General features: G+C 44.8%; 1 protein-coding gene across 1 annotated transcript in view; it reads left to right on the plus strand.

Annotated features, from left to right (window-relative positions):
* Positions 1-20,355, plus strand: part of tgfbr1b (transforming growth factor, beta receptor 1 b) — an 80,041-nt gene that overhangs the window by 43,791 nt on the left and 15,895 nt on the right. The window contains exons 4-6 of the mRNA XM_084033819.1: positions 7,213-7,443; positions 10,086-10,253; positions 10,652-10,808. Of these exons, the coding sequence (XP_083889945.1) occupies positions 7,213-7,443; positions 10,086-10,253; positions 10,652-10,808 (556 nt within the window). The remainder of the gene's footprint in view (positions 1-7,212; positions 7,444-10,085; positions 10,254-10,651; positions 10,809-20,355) is intronic.

Genomic DNA, 20,355 nt, shown 5'->3' on the forward strand with positions numbered 1-20,355 from the left:
CACAGCTGATGAATACATGGAATCATATGTAATTTATAAAAACACAATCAGAGCAAACAGCAGTGACACTCTATTTCTCATAAATAAAGTGGATGGATTTTGAAATTTGATCATGTGGGAGGAGAATCAGGGGAATTGAAACACCTGGGAGAGGGGTGGAAAGTCAAATGTGTGGGATGCATATATATTATCATTTATTTGAATTAGATCATTTATGTCATATATTTTAACATTTATATTGTATATAGTTTATAGTAGATCATTAAAGTATAAAAGACCATACACCCAAACTATCGCAGAAGATCACACAGTTAAATTAATTGGCTAATACTTTAGAGATAATGCCTATTCACTTTCTTGCAGAGGGTAAGATGAGATGTTAGATACCACTCATGTTTGTATGAAAAATATGGAGCCACCTTTTGAAGCTTAGCTTAGCATAAACACTTGAAACAGTGGGAAACTGCTAGCCTGGATCTGGGTAACAACATCCATCTAGAAGCACCTCTAAAGTCTACCGCTCCCCACGTTGCATCTGAACTGTTTAATTTCTACCAAAAAACAACGTGTAAAAGTAGTTTTGGTGCCTGGGCTCTTTGTCGGTTGCCTGGCAATCTCACGGTGAGTTGTGGCAAAAGGCTTATTTATTATATTTCAGTGATGATTGAGGAGGGAACTTTGCATGTGCTATTCATTCTCAAGATGTATTTGCGAACATCTAAAGGTTAAACTATCACTATAATATAACTGTAACTCTACCACTCTGCTGTACATTACACTTTCATGTTAGCAAAGCAGGAAAACTGTCTCCCTGCAGTGATTTGCAAAGCTGTGACTCACAGCGATGGCTGCAGGCTGTAGCAATGTTCACTGGTCCACTTTGTTCATATAATCCAGACCTGACCTGAGGCGGGACATGTCCAAAATACACAGGCTCCTCCAGGACCATATACCATATAAGAGGAATGTGACGAATGTGACTTGAATAAGATGGTTGCAGGTATGGAAGGATGGCTGGACATGTTAAGCAAAAAGAGACTTGTTTGAAGGAAGAATGGACCAGCATACTGTTGATTTTTTCAATTTACAAGAAGGAGAAACAAACCATTTTGTTAGATTTAACATTTGAATTTCTCTGCAGACAATAAAAACAAAAACCTGCTGGAACACACAACACTGGCTTTCCTCCAGAATGATAAAACCACAGACCACCGAGGTTTATACTCTCACCTGGAGCACATCCCAAGTCTTTTCTTTGCGTCCTTGTCCCTTAGAAACCACGTGAGGAGAGAACACATGAGGAAATATGTTTTTTAGCTTAGATGCACAGACTCTGCAGCTGCACACATCTTCAAGTTGAAATCTATTATAATGACTGGCTGGCCCACATTCAGGCTGTGCACACTCACACACGTGTACACACGTGTACACACGTACACACACACACACACACACACACACACACTGTGCTGGCAAAGGCTGTTCTTTTTGCTCACCATAAATTAGCACCTCTCTGTGGAGACTGCCACCTCCAACGCACAGCTTAGCAAAGACTTGGATTGCGTTTTTCTAGCTGTTAACACCATATTTCACAATATGCAACTGTGTCTGCGTGTGTGTGTGTGCATGCGTGTGTGTGTGTGTGTACATGCGCGTGTGTGTGTGTGTGTGTGTGTACATGCGCGTGTGTGTGTGTGTGTGTGTGTGTGTGTGTGTGTGTGTGTGTGTGTGTGTGTGTGTGTGTGTGTGTGTGTGTGTGTGTGTGTGTGTGTGTGTGTGTGTGTGTGTGTGTTGGCAGAACTGCGTGGGCTGTTTTAATCGCTTTGCTGAGTCAGGATATGTGGATTTCCGTTCCACTATCGTTTCCTCATCAGCACTTTCTAGTGATCTGTTACAATATTCAAACTTCTCGCTTGTTGCCAAATGCATTTGCAGCAAACTCTTGCACAACACCGAACAAACAAAAAGGCTTGAGTTGAACGCTCGACACTGAGATTGCTCCAAAACGACTTTGCACTATACATTACTGCCGACTCGTGCTTCCTTATATTGTAGTTTCAATTTAGTGTCCTGTTTTACAGATAAAGAAATGGGAAAACCACAGTGCTGCCTCTACATCCCTCCCTGCTTTACAACCGTTTGCTCCATCTCTCAGTGTCAGAACAAGCTAAAAACATTGATTGAATAGAATATTTCCCATAGAGGACATAACATGTTGACATTTAATAAAATGTGTAAAATGAATATCGCCCAGTATGCAGCAGCTAATCATCACTCACAAGTCTATATGTAATCAGTAGTCATTGTGAGACATGGAACAATATGAAGATTTGATGTTGATGCCAAAATAATTGCAATTCACGATATGATCCTGATAATCATCAAAATCTTCTTAAAACTCTAAAATGGCTGAAAACCATCCTGGAATCACTTTACATTTTGTTATAAATCAAATATTCTTTTTTGCTTCACTGATGAGACTCATCGTTTTTAGTGAAAACAATCAAATATTCTCAAATAAGATGATCATGAATCATAAGTTCTCCCTGCATAAATAAAAGATGATTTCATTTTTACAAAATTCATTTTTATATCCAGTATTTTTAACATTTAAATTGTTCTACCATCATAGCAGCTAAACGGCGTCTTGAAGTCACTGATATTAACGATTATCCCGATAATGGAAATTCACCATGATCCTTGTTGTGAGGTCACGACCTGTGATAAATCCTACATTGACCCATCGGCGGTCCGTGTCAATGAATGACCTTCCATCTTTCATTGGTCAGAGTAACTACAGCTGACTGAGAGACTAGATAAGAGAACTGTCTTGTTTTAAACCGAGTGTGCCGATGAGGAGGACTATCTCATCCATGTGTCTGAACCACAGAGGCTGCTGATGGAAAGTGCAAGTTTCATTTTGTGCATGTGCACATGATCATGTGATCTATTTCCAGCTGCTGATTCTCAATGTTGGGGTTCATCAAACATAATAACACAGGCCTACAGCTATTTCACTCTAAATGCAGAGCAGCTCTGGAAGACTCGGACACAAAGCTGCACGACCACAGCAAGCGAGAGAGGTGCACTGCAAGCTCACGTTATGGATATCCCCCGTCATCGAGCAGAACACACACATGTCTGATTGCTGTTGCAGCAGTTAACGATGAGTCGGCATTCCTTTGCTCCTCCCGTGGTTAGTTGTTACCGCCTCACAGCAACGTTCGACTAGGGCTGTTCGATTTTGCCCAAAAATAAAATCTTGATTTTCGTTTACGATTACTTTGTGAGATGACAAAAGGCAAAGAAATGATTTCCAATATGCTATTGTTTTTTGGACATTTTGCAAATAATTTCCCCATTGGAGAAAAACCTCACTTTCACATGTATCTTAAGGTGTGTCCATTAAACAAAAATGAATGAATAAAGTGCAGAACTTTAACTTAACTAAAAAATAGATTTTTCGATTTTACTACGTCCGACAGTAATCTACAGCACCCAGCATTAAAACAAAACACAAACAGGGAACACTTTAGTAATAACAGTAAAGACAATGTTTATTTTTGTTGTATATTTAGGTTCAAAATCAAATGTGTTGCTCCTTGGATGATCATGGACTAACTGTCTCCTGAATGTTTGGTCGTTCTGATAGATCAAACTGCATCCTAACACTCATATATCAGATCACGTTCACTCACTATATAGTGAGTTTGCTGTGTTGCACACTTATTATACCCTGTATAGTGGAGTCCAAGTATCTACATAGTCCTTGACATTGAAGTCCCTGTGGAGACAGTAGTCAGTAGTGAATGGGTCAATTATTTCCGACACAACCATTGATTTCGGCCCGATTCGTCTGGAGTAAATTAAGTAATTAAGGGGTTTTAAAGAGCGTGGCCTTCCCCTCAGACAAAACGTACTTGGTTCACTTCGTTTCACTCAATTACTGGATGCCTATCGGGAAATGATTGTGTTACTTGTTACCATAGACAATTAAGCCAAAAAAGCCTAATATTGCTTTCTGAAAATAAATTCACACTAAATCAATTACAATAGTTTGTCCAAAGGTAATTTATTAGTTTCTGACTTAGTGGGTAAAAGCTCTCCTCACCTTATCACACACATTTAGGCTATTCTGTGTGATCTTTACTTTGAGTGTTTTTCTGTGAAAGTGTTTGGAGCCTCCTACTTTGATAACTTCTACTGTAGACAAATGAAGAACCTCTCTGTTTCAGTGTCTCTCCTCCACCCACCGTGTCTACGCTAATATCTTCAACATGAAGGTTTTGTATTTTGGTTTCTGAGTGTGTCAGGGTACATCATAGATTTCTCACAGATTTCGGGGGGTCTGGAGAATAAAGTGACCATATCTTCTCTAACAGAATTCAACAGTTGCAGTGAATATGATAAAATAGGACCAGAATAAATGACTGTACCAGTGTTTGCGTAGACTTTTTGATGTCGGTCATTTTGACAGACTGGGTTGTAAAGATTCTGTCACATTGTAGTATTTAGTCTTTTTCATGTTCAATTATAAAATGTTCTAGCCTAGGTGTATTCACACCCAGTACACTTGTCTGCAAGTGGATCGGACTGAGCCACCGGGGCTGTATGTTCTCTATTAATTTCTAAAGCCTTAGAAAAAGCGTACAAATAAAGCATTTATAAGAGCATGGAAGGTAAAGATGAACAGAGACGCACAACCGACCGCACGGTCACCTTCTATCAACACAAAGCCGATACAGAAATGAACATGATGTCCTTGATGCACGTCTTCTCATGGTCAGTCTTCACATTTTCCATCATTTAAAAAAAGAAATTCAATCAATGACTAAATGAATTATTTCTTGAAGGATTTAGTGTTAAAAATGTTCTGGCTCTGACCTGCTGTCTGGACTGTTGGGTATGTAGAATGTAACTACAGTTCTATCAAGGCTGCATGACAAACGCATCATTTAGTAGGTGTTAGAACGGCTGCAGCCCGTCTGTATGTTTCCCCACCCGCACCCAGCCGCCGCTGTGAGAGCTAATCCACAGCACCAGTATGGTGAAATATACATGTCCATGCCCTCACAGCCAAGACGGAAGATAATGTAACATTCACACCCGTCTTGTTTAAAAACCATTAGCTCTGTGTTAATTCTGTGTGAGCATTCCTCATCAGATGGTGCCTAATCATGTGGTAAATGAGCCAACAACGCAATATAAGAAGAAAATATAAATGCATTGAAGAAAAAAAACTTAAAACTTACTAGTAGTTCTAATTCCTTGTCATTCAGAGACAATGCATATTATGTACAATCATTTAATCCCCCTCCCCCAACCACACACACACACACACACACACACACACACACACACACACACTTTAACTGTGTCAAAAGCACTTTTTGTCAGTTCAGTTCTTTGCAGTTGTGAATTAATTTATTTTATGTGAGATTTTTCTTTCGTAGCTGCTCATCGCATGGATTCTCATGGGTCAAGTAATGTGTACGATGACAAAACGTACATAAAAAAGAGAGACGCTGGATGAAGTGGTGTGCCCGTTAATTATACTAAAAGTAGAGACTCCGGCAATGCTTCGTTTGTCTTCTCTCGGATGAGGTGCGGTGACGAACACAGGGAAAACACAGATTTTGGTCAATTGTATCCAGATTTTGACAAATTCAAAGAAATTCCGCGTTTTACAGTTGATTCTATTTTCATTTGCTTTTTCCGCATCGCAGGGCCCTACATAAACGCATGGTTACAATGTTTACTAAGACGGTATATCAAGAGAGAAGTAGGGTCATGTCCTAGAATTTCTCCTGGAAGAAAACCCACCAACCGTACTAAAAGGTCTCCAGGTTCTCCAAAACAGCAATGAAAAATATCATAGGACTCCTCCATGGACCCGCCGTCGGTTTGCATGGTTGTAGACAACTTCTATACAATCAGACTTTGTTTTTCAACCAGATGGGCCATTCCCTGGTAGCCATAAGAAAATAATAATAATAAATGGAACTAATATCGCTCCTTTCAAGGAACCCAAGGACGCTTTGCATTATGGGAGGAGGGACAAAGAAAATATGCAACTTTAAGGCACTTCAGCATAAACTTCTTTTTCAGCTTCAACTGGAAGTTGCTGCCTGGTTGGTCAGTAACATCTGGTGTAGACCACCAGATGCTCCTATTACATCCTCATTTTGGTATTTTATTTGTAATAGTGTTATTAATTATTCTCTTATTACTACCACTGCATTCATAAAATATTCCAACTGTATTGATCTAGAATGTCAGGTTCAATAAGTTAGTGTTTGAGTCTTCTGCCTGCTCCGTAACACCTCAGAGGTGAATGATGTCGGGTTTCCCTGGAATTCCTCCTCCTCTGTAGTTTCCTTTCCCTCGCCCAGGGCTCCAGACTAACATTTTTCACTAGGAGCACAGTGGCCCCTAACTTAAAATTTTAGGGGCGCAAGCAGAAAATTTAGGAGCGCACACCGAAATCGACTGTTCCCGCATGTTGTGGGTATCGACAGCAGAATTTGCAGTTCATTGAATTCGTCTGCCTGAAATACCTCAGCCAGGTGAACTCGCGGAGCCACTCGTCGCGAAAGCTGAATTTCCTGGCTTTTTTCGCCACGACCGTCTCCTCACAGTCTGAGTCGGACTCATTCTCGACGTTTGTGTCCTCCGGAACATTATGTTTAACACAACTGGGTAGAAAGGACGAGCTGATAGTCCGCTTCGCCGCCATTGTCCATTGTTTTGATGCCGGTATGTGAAATCTGTGGATTCGTGCGATAACCCCAAAGAACCGCCTCTTTTCACATATAAGCCTATCACAGTGGTCATTCGACCCCCCGCTCTCACGCACATTGGCCAGCCGTTTCCTTTCTTCTTCTTTTGGAGTTAATGTCGGTTGGCAAACCAGCTCATTTTTGCATTACCGCCAACTAGTGGGCTGTAAGTTTGTCAGCAACAAAAAATATAAAAAAAAAACAAAACAAAAAACAGCAAATTTACTGGTCGCGCATGCGCGAGTAGATTAAAAATTTACTCGCACTGTCACAGATTTAAGTCGCAAAATGCGACCATTTGGTCGCAGTCTGGAGCCCTGCCCTCGCCCCCCTTACAGCTTCACTTTTTTAGATGTTTTCCAAAACAAAGTGTTCCCCATCACAACCTTGCTCTCAGCTGTTTAAAAGTTTCTTTCGTTCTGTTTCTCTTCAGGCCTGCCACTGCTAGTCCAAAGGACTATCGCCAGGACCATCATCCTCCAGGAGAGCATCGGGAAGGGCCGTTTCGGGGAGGTTTGGCGCGGTAAATGGCGCGGTGAGGAGGTGGCCGTGAAGATCTTCTCCTCCCGTGAGGAGCGCTCCTGGTTCCGCGAGGCCGAGATCTACCAGACTGTGATGCTGAGACATGAGAACATTCTGGGCTTCATCGCTGCCGACAACAAAGGTGAGTAACCTCCCAGAGCGGCCAGATTAAGATTAGACTGCACACATACATGCAGGGTCATAAACACAGAATATAAATCAGACTTGAGCCGGCAGGACCAAGTCTAACTTAATAAAAAGAGAAATGAATCTGCTACTTAATGTGCCATCAAAGTAGAGAGATTCAACCGTTCTAAACCCTGTAAATGAGATCTACATTAAGCTCATCTTCAGATTTCTGAGCAGAAAAGCATCTCTGCTAAAAGGTGAAGTTGGTGCAGGCAAACATTCACTGTGAATAGACGGGCTGTTAGACAGTGTGGGGGAGTAACGGTTCACAGTCAAGGCCAAGCACACATTACCACACTGTCTCTACAACAACTCTAGCAACACACGCACACACACGCACACACACGCACACACACACAACCTTGTACTTCTTACTTTGAGGACTTGCATTGACTGGCAAATTGTAAGAAAAAATGTAAAATGGGGTTACACAGAGCTAGTTATTTTCGTGACCCAGTTATGGGTGACCATCATTACGGCGATGCGTCATCAGGTAGAAACGAGCGTGGTTCGCCACTTTAGACAAGTGGGAGACAACCGTGCAGCTGGCAAAGCTCCAAGTTGTGAGGAAATCTGACCCCGAACACATTAAATTTGGATCCATAATGGCAGGCAGTGATGGGTGAGGGTAAGGAATAAATAAATAAAAGAATATTAATAAAATGTTTATCATTACTACCGACAGTGACGTAACACATTTTTACAGGACACTGAATTCTTTTTTTAATTTTCTAGTCTTCATTAATTTGGGAAGGTGCTCCTCTGAATTTTAATCAGAAGTTGGACTTAAATTATCAAATGTCGAAGAACCTCGGCCCTAATCCCTAGCCCTAACCTGAACCACCGCAATTAAATGCCTATTTCTGACCTAAATCCAAACCTAGCTCTAACCCAGGCAGCGACCTCCGGATCTGAAAAGTGAAGCAAAGCTAAATTGACTTGCAATATCTCTGCTAGCCACCAGGGGGCAACTCCTCTGGTTGTAAAAAGAAGTCGGATCACATGGAAGTCTATGAAATGGTCCTACTTCTCTCTTGATGTATTATCTCAGTAAACATTGTAAACATGAGTTTATGGTCTCAATCTCTAGTCTGAAGTACTGTGTGTGAATAGGTCTGAATAAGTGAAGACCCTCCAAAATGGATGCAAAACTTATCTTACAAATATTTGTCCTCACAAAGATAGCTTTACAATTAACAGACACACACACACACACCCACTGTGGCCCAGGAGCAAATGATCTGTGTTTATTACAGTTTGGCTAGAAGGTTTAACAGGTTGTGCTCTTTCCATTGTATGTAGGATAATGATGTAGTTATGGCGACACTGTCTGAGGAAATACTTTAAGGATGTGTCTCCTTAAAAACATCATTAAAACTCTGTGTGTCGGTACCTTGAGGACTCAGTCCTCACACAGGCATCATACTTCATCAGGCTGACTCACTCTTTCCAGTTTGATGTCACAGATAAACGTCTGTAAATGAACTTAGAAATGATAGAAGGAATACAACAAGGAATACCATGTTCAGCATGCCATTCTTCACTGGCAGCAGTACTGTGAATGATGTTTGTGCATCAATCGTTAGAGTGCAAACAGGATCTGCAGTAACAAATGCAGCATCTAATCCTAATCCAAAGAATGTAGGATAAAAAACAACAGGACTAAGTAAACCTCTGCTCGGTCAAACCACATCACGTGTTTTCAGAAGCGTTTTTTGACGCCTGTCACTTGCTTATTGAATGTATTATCACTGTTGGAGGGGCCAGAAGGGGGTCCAGGCTTAATATTACAGGGGCATTCCTGCTATTACGCTCATGGCATTATAAAATCACGTAAAATATCCTGCAGTACATGTTAACCATATCTACATTGATTGATCGGGGAAATTAACTCAGTGGATCAATACGTGTCACTGTTCACTGTTAATTTCATAAATTCTTATGACCTGTGGACATGCAGGCAAAATCATACCGAAAAGTTCAATCATTTCTTTTCTCATAAAAACAGTTCCACAACGTGTATATTACCGTTTACTTAACACTGAATTTTGAAGACTTTAGAAGAAGTTAAATGTGTTTATCACCAAATTAGTGGAGCTTTATTATCGGCTATTCAATAAAGCAAATCTACTAAAAATATTTCATGGAGCAGCTAAAGTAACAGTGAGTTTACTGCACAGTTTACTGTGAAGAATTTATAGAAAATGAAAGTGTTTTTACAAGTCTCGGCTGTGGACACACATACAAGAGCCCCTTTTAGACTGTCTCAGACGAGGCCGCGCTGGGACGTCTCATTCGTTCCGCAATGCCGGGTTGCGATCTAAACACACACACACCGTTGTGGCATTACGCCGCCAACAAAGTTCTATCTAAACGCTCGGGTTCGCAGCAAATTTTGACTCGCCTTTCTGCCATTACGGCGGAATCGTCTTTCTAAAAGGGGCTAAAGATCTTGTCCCAACCAATCCCAAAAGTTGCATGGCCATAAATCAGTCGGACTCGAGTGGACAGCAGTTCTTTGTGGAAGAGCAAAACAAGAACAAAACCATCCTCATGTTTAACCCTGTCTCCTCGCTCACCTCCCTGCCTGTGTAGATAACGGGACGTGGACTCAGCTGTGGCTGGTGTCCGATTATCATGAACACGGCTCCCTGTTCGACTACCTGAACCGCTACACCGTCACTGTGGAGGGCATGATCAAACTGTCCCTGTCCACAGCCAGCGGACTCGCCCACCTTCACATGGAGATCGTGGGAACACAAGGTGAGTGTCTCTCTCTCTCTCTCTCTCACACACACACACACACACACACACACACAAACACACACACACTGAGATTTGTCCCAGACACATACACTGCACTCCTTCCTCCATTATGCATGCATTATGTGAGAGAGACATTGACAGTTGGCCTACAGTGAGCCGGCATGTACTATATGGTGACGTATAGTAGAGCCCAGCCTCCATTACATATCTCTGTCATAAATTTCCAATAAAGTATGTTTTTTGAAGAACATACAGTACAGTGTGTATATATAGAAAAGAGTATCATCAGCCCCAAAATCTAATATCGGTCTTGCTCTGATGATGTGATGTACATCGGGTGTGTACTTTTTCTTTCTTGGCTCATGTGTCCTGAATGTACTCCTCTCCGTCTCCAGGGAAGCCAGCTATTGCACACAGAGACCTGAAGTCCAAGAACATTCTGGTGAAGAAGAACGGGACCTGCTGCATCGCTGACTTGGGTTTAGCTGTCCGCCACGACTCCGCCACCGACACCATCGACATCGCTCCAAACCACAGAGTGGGAACCAAAAGGTAAGCGCATGCTGTACAGAGATTTAACTCGGGGTTCCTCTCCATCTGGCGACCTGTCAGGACATAACTGGAGTTCCCGGGTTCTGCCATTTTGGTTTCGTTGGCTCCCCCTCAATACCTTGATCTTGGTGAATTTATAGGGAGTTGTAAACATTGTGACTTGAAAAAGCTGTCTAGCTCACTATCATGATAGACGAGTGAAAAATAGATTTAGCTCGCCTGTAGTTGCAGAGGCTGGAAAAGTTGGTGCTCATACTAGCAGAGATAGCATTGTGTTTACAGTGGAAGACAGGAGGACGGCATGGACCTTGAGCTAAATCTCCTGCCAGCTTCCCAAACAATCTTCCAAGGCAGCCGCACTGTGGCCTTGAATCTTTGCTTATTTCCCATTGTGCAACTCAAGGACATAAAAACAGGGTATAATCAGGTATGTGTTAGTTTCTGTTGGCTAACCTGTATTTTGTGATGGTGATCCCGGTCTGAGTCATTCAATATTAAGCATCTGCTGCGTGCCCATCTGATGGTTCTATTTTCCTAGATAATACAGCAGCACAGTTCAAATATGTTAAATATTCCCTATGCTTTATTAATATCGTAAATATAAAGTGTAGTTATAAAAAAACAATTATAAAAGTGTAGTTACAAAAAAACAATAACAAAACAATAACAATAAAAGAATGCTAAATCACTAAAAACAAATCTGCAATAGACAATAATGAGAGATGCATGGGGGGGGGGGGGGGCATAGAGAGTTAGAGGGAGTAGGCCTGTTTAAAAAGGTGGGTTTTCAGATGGGATTTGAAGGTGGAGAGTGAGTCAATGTTCCTGATGCTGGGTGGGAGGGAATTCCAGAGACGGGGGGCAGAGCGGCTGAAGGCTCTGGCCCCCATGGTGGTCAGACGGGCAAGGGGCACAATGAGGCTGATAGATGAGGCAGATCTGAGTGACCGGGAGGGATTGTTAATGTGGAGAAGGTCAGAGAGGTATGGGGGAGAGAGGTTACGATTGGCTTTGAAGGTGTGGAGCAGAATTTTGAATTCAATACGGGATTTGACCGGAAGCCAGTGAAGCTGTTGCAGAACAGGTGTGATGTGATTGATGGATGGGATCCTGGTGATGATGCGGGCGGCAGAGTTCTGAACCAATTGGAGTTTATGGATGTACTTGTGGGGAAGACCAAAGAGAAGGGAGTTGCAGTAGTCCAGACGGGATGTGACCAGGGTATGGACCAGGATGGCAGTGGAGTTGGGAGTAAGGGAAGGGCGGAGACGGTTGATGTTGCGTAGATGGAAATAGGCAGACCGAGTGATGTTATTAGTTTAGTTTAGTTTAGTTTATTTGTTTATTTCGGGCATGTCAGTTAAATCATCATCACACATCATTTTCACATAGTAAAAAATACACATGGCCGAAAGGGAAAGCGGGAGAAGCCAAGGCTTATCTAGTCCCGCCCCCATTACACACAGGATAAAATCATCATCATAATCTTTTCTTTTCATTGCATTTTTCATTTGACATAACTTTTCCTTTTCCTAGTGACATTTGACACAACATGTTACAGCAGACGGTGGTACAGAGAGCTGAAGTCCAGTGCATACAGATTACGTGTGTGTTTGCACACTTGTCCATATTTATTCATCACAATAGAGCAACAGTCTCAACATGTAGACAAGTCCGAGGGAAAAGAGAAGTAAAAAATAAAAAATAGAAGAATAAAAAAAAATAAAATAAATAAATAAATAAAAAATAAAGATAAAAAATATAGTCCAGTGTAGGAGAAGTAAATAATTGATGTGGGTTTGGAATAAGAGAGTACTGTCAAGGACGACACCCAGACTCTTAACCTGTAGGGAGGGGCAGACAGGAAGAAAAGTAGAGCTGGGTGTCGTCCGCATAACAGTGGAAATGGATGTTGCATCTACGGACGATCTGACCAAGGGGGAGGAGATAGATGATGAACAGGATGGGGCCAAGTACAGAGCCTTGGGGAACACCAGAGGAGAGAGGAGATGGTTGGGATGTGAAGGTTTTCAACTGGATGAACTGAGTTCGGCCAGAGAGATAAGATTTAAACCAGACCAGGGGTGTGTCGGAGATGCCAATAGATGCTAATCTGTCAATGAGGGTGGTGTGGGAGATGGTGTCGAAGGCCGCACTCAGATCGAGGAGGATGAGGATGGATAATAGTCCGGAGTCAGCTGCCATCAGGAGGTCGTTAGTGATTTTGAGGAGGGCTGTTTCTGTGCTGTGACGTGGGCGGAATCCAGATTGGAACTGTTCGTAAAGGTTATTGTTATGAACATGTGTGTGTACCTGTGAAGCTACTGCTTTTTCCAGAATCTTGGAGAGAAATGGTAGGTTAGAGATCGGTCGTAGGTTATTGAAGTCACTGGGGTCTGAACCAGTTTTCTTGAGTATAGGTGTGACAGCAGCAGATTTAAGAGTGGATGGTACAGTACCAGAGGTGAGGGAGGAGTGAATGATGGCAGTTATCAGGGGTAACAAGGAGGGGGAGACAGGCAGTGACTAAGAGAGTAGGCAGGGGGTCGAGCTGACATGTAGATGTTTTAGATTTTTCCGAATGAGGTTCGAAATGTCAGCAGCAGAGGGCAGTTGGAAGCTAGAGAATGCTTGAGAGAAGGGGGCGTGGGAAACCGGAGGGGAGGGAATGCAGGGGGTTTGAGTGGACAGTTGCTGGTGAATCCTGTGTATTTTTTCAGTGAAGAATGACATTAGGGAATTTCAGTGATCTGAGGAGTAAAACTGTGGAGGAAGTGCGGTTGGGGGACGTAGTGTGTTGTTGAGCACTGAGAAAAGGGCTTGAGTATTCCCATCACCAGCACTGATTAGACCTGCATAATATTGTGATTTAGCTGAGGAGAGGGTGCCTTTGTAGAGAAGAATGTGGGTGTGGTACATTTGTTTGTGAACAACTGTTTCTTTTGAAGAGCCGCTCTAATTGACGTCCCTTGGCTTTGAGTTGTCGTAGGTGGGGTGTGAACCAGGGAGCAGAGTTGGTGAATGACACAGTCCGAGTTTTAACAGGAGCAAGTGAATTCAACAGGGAATGGAGGCTGTCGTTGTAGTGGGTAAGCAGTTGATCAGGAGTGGATGCATAACTGAGAATGGGGAGGCTGTTAATGCCTGTGGTGAGAGCGGCAATATTAATGTTTTTGATGTTGCGGGAAAAAAATGAGCCGTGACTGCTTAACTTTGGATAGAGTTAAGCTAGCATTGAATGATATTAACATGTGATCAGAGATGGGAAGGTCATCAGCAGAACAGTTAAAAGGAGTAATACCAGAGCAGCAAACAAGATCTAAAATATGGCCTTTATAGTGGGTAGGGAAGTTGATATACTGTTTAAAATCAAAACTATCCAGGCAGGAAGTAAAATCCTTGGAGAGGGCTTGATTGACATTGTCCATATGGATATTAAAATCACAGAGCAGAATTATATTGGAGGAGAGTGAGGAGAGATGAGTGAGAAGAGCAGAAAAGTCATTTATGAAATCCTTATTTGGCTTAGGTGGTCGATAGACAGTGAGTAAAACAGTAGGAGTTGGACCATTCAGTTGAAGAGCCAAGGATTCAAAAGATGAATATGCAGTCACTGTGACAGATGAGATCTTCCAGGCGTTGCGATAGATTATCGCAAGACCTCCTCCTCTCCCGGTGAGACGTGGTTGACAGGTGTAAACAAACCCAGGTGGAATAGCTTCGTTGAGCTGGGAAAAGTCATTGGGTTGTTGCCACGTCTGAGTTAGGCATAAAAAGTCGTACTTGCGGTCGAGAAGGAGGTCCTGCAGCAGATGTCCTTTGCCTGTCAGGGAACGGATGTTAAGTAATCCCACTTTGATATTGCTACGCTCCTTGGATGAGCCAACGTTAGCCGCCGCTCTGGGTAAGCGAGCAAACACACTGCGGTTCACTCTGTGGCCGGAGTTTCTCGGTCGGTGGCGGGTCGTGGACCAGATGGAGTTTATGGCAGTGGAGTCATCGATGTTGTAGCTTCGTCGGGAACCACGGTTGGTGTATTTCCGATACGGTGGGCGAGCGATGTCCGGGCAGAAGCGCTGCGGTGGAGGATCGGATGGATGGAACCGGAGCTGGAGGAGCTCAGCAGCGGTGTATTGGAGCAAGGCTGACGATGGGTTCAATACGATGGACAGGATAGTCCAGAGGAGCACAAACCTCACAGTCAGGTAAATCATCCACATGATGAGCGAGAGTCCAAAAAACAATTCCACAGTTAAATCGCAAAAGAGCCGGAGAGCAGCGGCAGCTAAACGCGCCAGCGTATACTCAACCAGCTTGTCACTCAACCAGCTTGTCACAATTATTCATACTATCATACTGGATTGATTCTATCAATCCAGTATTGGATAGTATCAAGTATTTAGTTGTGTCTACCTGACCAGAGAAAGAAGCTGATTTCCCTCTGTGTGTGTTGTTATTTGAGCATCTGTTTGTTTTGTTGAGATAGCCGGGCCGGGCCGGGCCGGGCCGGCCATGCATGTCTTGCAGGCTTCTGTTGCCGTAGTCCCTGTACGTATATGCTTGACTATTGAACGCATTGCATCGAAGCTGTTTTAATTATTTAAAATAAAATAACAAACCCTATGTTTGGCCTTGTTCCTATCAAGAGGGAATTTCTGCCTCTTGTTTTAAAACTTTTATATACAGTGTTTATATATATGGAAGCTGATAAAAGGTCATGACTTCCTCTCTACCGTCTCCAGACTACATGTGGTGTCTCACTTTCACTTTCCCTGTGTGTCTCTCCCTCCACTTGTCTCTTGTTCTGTTATGTGGACTTGTCTTGCTGCAGGGCTGGAAAGTGAGCAGTACACTGAGGGCATGGCATGCGCTCCTTCCCTTCCTGCTTCCCACTGTGATATCAGCATAGCTTTCATATCGCTCTGTTTACGACTCTTCTGCCTCTGTGTTTGGTTTGATGCTGCAGGCGTATTCCAGTACCACTGAATGATTCAGTAAGCCTCCGGTCAGTGGAGACTAGAGCTCTGGCCTTAACTGAAATCCATGTTACATATTGATGATCTGATCCTACCAGTGATTTTTTTTTTCTCTTTTTAAAAAAAAAAACTTTCTTATCATAATACCAAACTACCAGCATAGAATCCATCCATCCCAAAAGTTACAGTGTCATTTTTTTTTGCTTGCACTCATGCTGCAGCAGACTGCATAATATTTTGGGTGGCCAGTTATGGCTGAGTGCTGAAGAACCTTGCGGTACTCACACCTTTTATTTTTCTTGCCTGTTGAAAGGCACTATTGCATCCAAAGTCAATATAAAGACATGAATCAGGCGAAAACCCCAAATTTCGCATCATTAAAAAATTTGAGTGACACTGTGTTGCACAAGCCCATCAGCTTTGAGACTCAAGAAAATGTTGTCTCCTGGGTCTGTGGTCCCCCAGAGGTCTATGATAGTAGCTCACATTAGTCCAGAGACCAGACCAGACTATGTGGAGGAACCAGAGACTGTCTGTGGTCCCCCAGAGGTTGCCTTGCAGACAGACCTAACAAAGCATGACTTCAGACTGTTTACTGATCACCATCATTATAGAGTTATTTCAGCATCCTTTTCATCTGGTTATTGCTATTAAATCACAGCTAAACAGTTTATTTTGGGTTCATCCAGCTGCAGTAAACCAGCCGAAGTATGTCCAGTAAATCCAGCTTGGTGACAGGACGACGTTGGGTTTCCCGCCTTATGGACTTCACAACGTACAAAGGAGTAATAGTTGTTCTTTTGGTCATGATGACTCGAAGTGATGCAAATAACCACACATGCTAGTGATATCACAGCTGAGTGCCTCCCCGACCCCCAGCTGCTACTCTGCACCCACATCGACAGCTAACAGTACACACACCGCTATAAGGGGGGGCTAGATCACATGACATGTCTTGTACAAGCACTTTTAGCTGATTACCTGCATTCAGCACTGCTTGTTATTATGAAGACAGCGCTGTCTGTATGGTCGGTTGGCCTCTTGTTGGTAGATATTCACACAATACAGACGTCTTCTTGCAGACACACCCGGCGGACACTTGGACTTGTACTTTATTCATGCATCTGCTTTTAGCAGACATCAGTCCTGCTTTTGGACCGTTCCACCTTTTGTAAAGCTGATTGACATTGAACAGACACACTGATGCCTTCCACTGTTTGGAGTAAGAGCACTTACGTCCCCTGCACTTTGATAGAAGTAGTCTCTCCATCTGGGCTGTGTTTTCTTGTGTAGCTACAGAGATGTTTCAGTCTCTTACAGGTTAACGTTTTATCTATTGCATTAGCACCAACATATCTCCTACATTATTCTTTTGATGGGAAACATTATTGACACTTAATTGAAGAAAAAGAGAGTGACCTGACTGAGAACTGTTTGCTGATAAATACTCTCCATTCATCTCAAGCATGAGGGATTCAGTGTTATACACTATAATGTTCCGGCCAAAACAAAATCTTGATCAAAAGGAAAGTATGTAAGTTATGGGAAGCAGCAGCAGTTTGCCAGCAGAGACCCTCCATTCATTATTTGTACAGGGAGAATTCAATTAAGCGTTGCTCTCTTATGGCCGGAGTGGGAGCTACAGTATTTGATTACACTGTTGATTCCATCTCTTACAGATCATCAGCAGCTCACAGGTTTAGCAGAGACAGGAACTCAGCTATCAGAGTTTGTTTTTTTGCAGCACCCTGGTGTTATATCCACATGATTCAATCAGGGCAGTGTGGAATGGGTCCCAATGGGGTTTTGCAAATTGGAGGCTGTAGAGTCATCAGTCACATCTGTCCTGCTGCCTTCACATGACTGCAGGGATTTAATGAACTGAAAGGAAGGCTTTGTTTTCATATCGTAGATGAAGGAGCTGATAAGGCAAAAACTGACACTTATAGTTATAGATTTTTTTTTTTGAGTGGCATCAATGGAAATGTGTCTACTTGTTGAATTTGATTTTCCAATTAGTTTCAAGTATTTAAGAAAGTTTTAGTTGCGTTTCCCTTTAACTATGAATATGAGAAATGAAGATGTTTTCTAAGACCGGCCACGTGTTTTGACATGAATGGAAAACAAGAAAGTGGCCTATCAGACTGTGTCCTGGCCAAACTGCCTACAGTACACCTACGTGTTGCTCTGCACTCTACGCAGCCAGACACACTGGAGAAGTGAACTCCAGGCTTGGAAAATACCAACTTGTCATGACATGGTGGTGCCAGATTTTGTAACTTTTTGCTCGCACTCTCATCGCCACTTAGTTTCAGGTCATCTGTTTAACAGAAAGGTTCTCTCACGGCTGGCATAAAGGTCCAATACCACTGAAGTGTTTTTAAATGGCCAAGCAATCACCAAAGGCACGATGAGCGAAGCGTCAAATGAGAACCCAGCACCCGAAGCCTTTTGATCCTGAAGCCACAGTGTCTGTTGGCAGAGAGCTAAAGGGAATTATGCTGAACAAAAATATAACCGCAACACTTTTGTTTTTGCTGCAATTTTTCATGAGCTAAAATTAAAAAGACTTGCACAGTGGGCCCTGGGTTCCTCCTAGTACAGTGGGTCCTGGGTTCCTCCTGGTACAGTGGGACCTGGGTTCCTCCTGGTGCAGTGGGCTCTGGGTTCCTCCTGGTGCAGTGGGCTCTGGGTTCCTCCTGGTACAGTGGGTCCTGGGTTCCTCCTGGTGCAGTGGGCTCTGGGTTCCTCCTGGTGCAGTGGGACCTGGGTTCCTCCTGGTACAGTGGGTCCTGGGTTCCTCCTGGTACAGTGGGCCCTGGGTTCCTCCTGGTGCAGTGGGCTCTGGGTTCCTCCTGGTGCAGTGGGACCTGGGTTCCTCCTGGTGCAGTGGGACCTGGGTTCCTCCTGGTGCAGTGGGCTCTGTGTTCCTCCTGGTACAGTGGGCCCTGGATTCCTCCTAGTGCAGTGGGACCTGGGTTCCTCCTAGTACAGTGGGTCCTGGGTTCCTCCTGGTGCAGTGGGTCCTAGGTTCCTCCTGGTGCAGTGGGCTCTGGGTTCCTCCTGGTGCAGTGGGCTCTGGGTTCCTCCTGGTGCAGTGGGACCTGGGTTCCTCCTGGTGCAGTGGGACCTGGGTTCCTCCTGGTGCAGTGGGCTCTGTGTTCCTCCTGGTACAGTGGGCCCTGGATTCCTCCTAGTGCAGTGGGACCTGGGTTCCTCCTAGTACAGTGGGTCCTGGGTTCCTCCTGGTGCAGTGGGTCCTAGGTTCCTCCTGGTGCAGTGGGCTCTGGGTTCCTCCTGGTGCAGTGGGCTCTGGGTTCCTCCTGGTGCAGTGGGACCTGGGTTCCTCCTGGTGCAGTGGGCTCTGGGTTCCTCCTAGTACAGTGGGTCCTGGGTTCCTCCTGGTACAGTGGGACCTGGGTTCCTCCTGGTGCAGTGGGCTCTGGGTTCCTCCTGGTGCAGTGGGACCTGGGTTCCTCCTGGTGCAGTGGGACCTGGGTTCCTCCTGGTGCAGTGGGCTCTGGGTTCCTCCTGGTGCAGTGGGACCTGGGTTCCTCCTGGTGCAGTGGGCTCTGGGTTCCTCCTGGTACAGTGGGTCCTGGGTTCCTCCTGGTGCAGTGGGCTCTGGGTTCCTCCTGGTGCAGTGGGACCTGGGTTCCTCCTGGTACAGTGGGTCCTGGGTTCCTCCTGGTACAGTGGGCCCTGGGTTCCTCCTGGTGCAGTGGGCTCTGGGTTCCTCCTGGTGCAGTGGGACCTGGGTTCCTCCTGGTGCAGTGGGACCTGGGTTCCTCCTGGTGCAGTGGGCTCTGTGTTCCTCCTGGTACAGTGGGCCCTGGGTTCCTCCTAGTGCAGTGGGCTCTGGGTTCCTCCTAGTACAGTGGGTCCTGGGTTCCTCCTGGTGCAGTGGGTCCTAGGTTCCTCCTGGTGCAGTGGGCTCTGGGTTCCTCCTGGTGCAGTGGGCTCTGGGTTCCTCCTGGTGCAGTGGGACCTGGGTTCCTCCTGGTGCAGTGGGCTCTGGGTTCCTCCTAGTACAGTGGGTCCTGGGTTCCTCCTGGTACAGTGGGACCTGGGTTCCTCCTGGTGCAGTGGGCTCTGGGTTCCTCCTGGTGCAGTGGGACCTGGGTTCCTCCTGGTGCAGTGGGCTCTGGGTTCCTCCTGGTGCAGTGGGCTCTGGGTTCCTCCTGGTGCAGTGGGACCTGGGTTCCTCCTGGTGCAGTGGGCTCTGGGTTCCTCCTGGTGCAGTGGGACCTGGGTTCCTCCTGGTGCAGTGGGCTCTGGGTTCCTCCTGGTACAGTGGGCCCTGGGTTCCTCCTAGTACAGTGGGTCCTGGGTTCCTCCCGGTGCAGTGGGTCCTGGGTTCCTCCCGGTACAGTGGGACCTGGGTTCCTCCTGGTGCAGTGGGCTCTGGGTTCCTCCTGGTGCAGTGGGCTCTGGGTTCCTCCTGGTGCAGTGGGCTCTGGGTTCCTCCTAGTACAGTGGGTCCTGGGTTCCTCCTGGTGCAGTGGGTCCTAGGTTCCTCCTGGTGCAGTGGGACCTGGGTTCCTCCTGGTACAGTGGGCTCTGGGTTCCTC

The sequence above is a fragment of the Eutrigla gurnardus genome (assembly GCF_963514095.1).
Source record: "Eutrigla gurnardus genome assembly, chromosome: 18".
In the NCBI taxonomy this organism is placed as follows: Eukaryota; Metazoa; Chordata; class Actinopteri; order Perciformes; family Triglidae; genus Eutrigla; species Eutrigla gurnardus.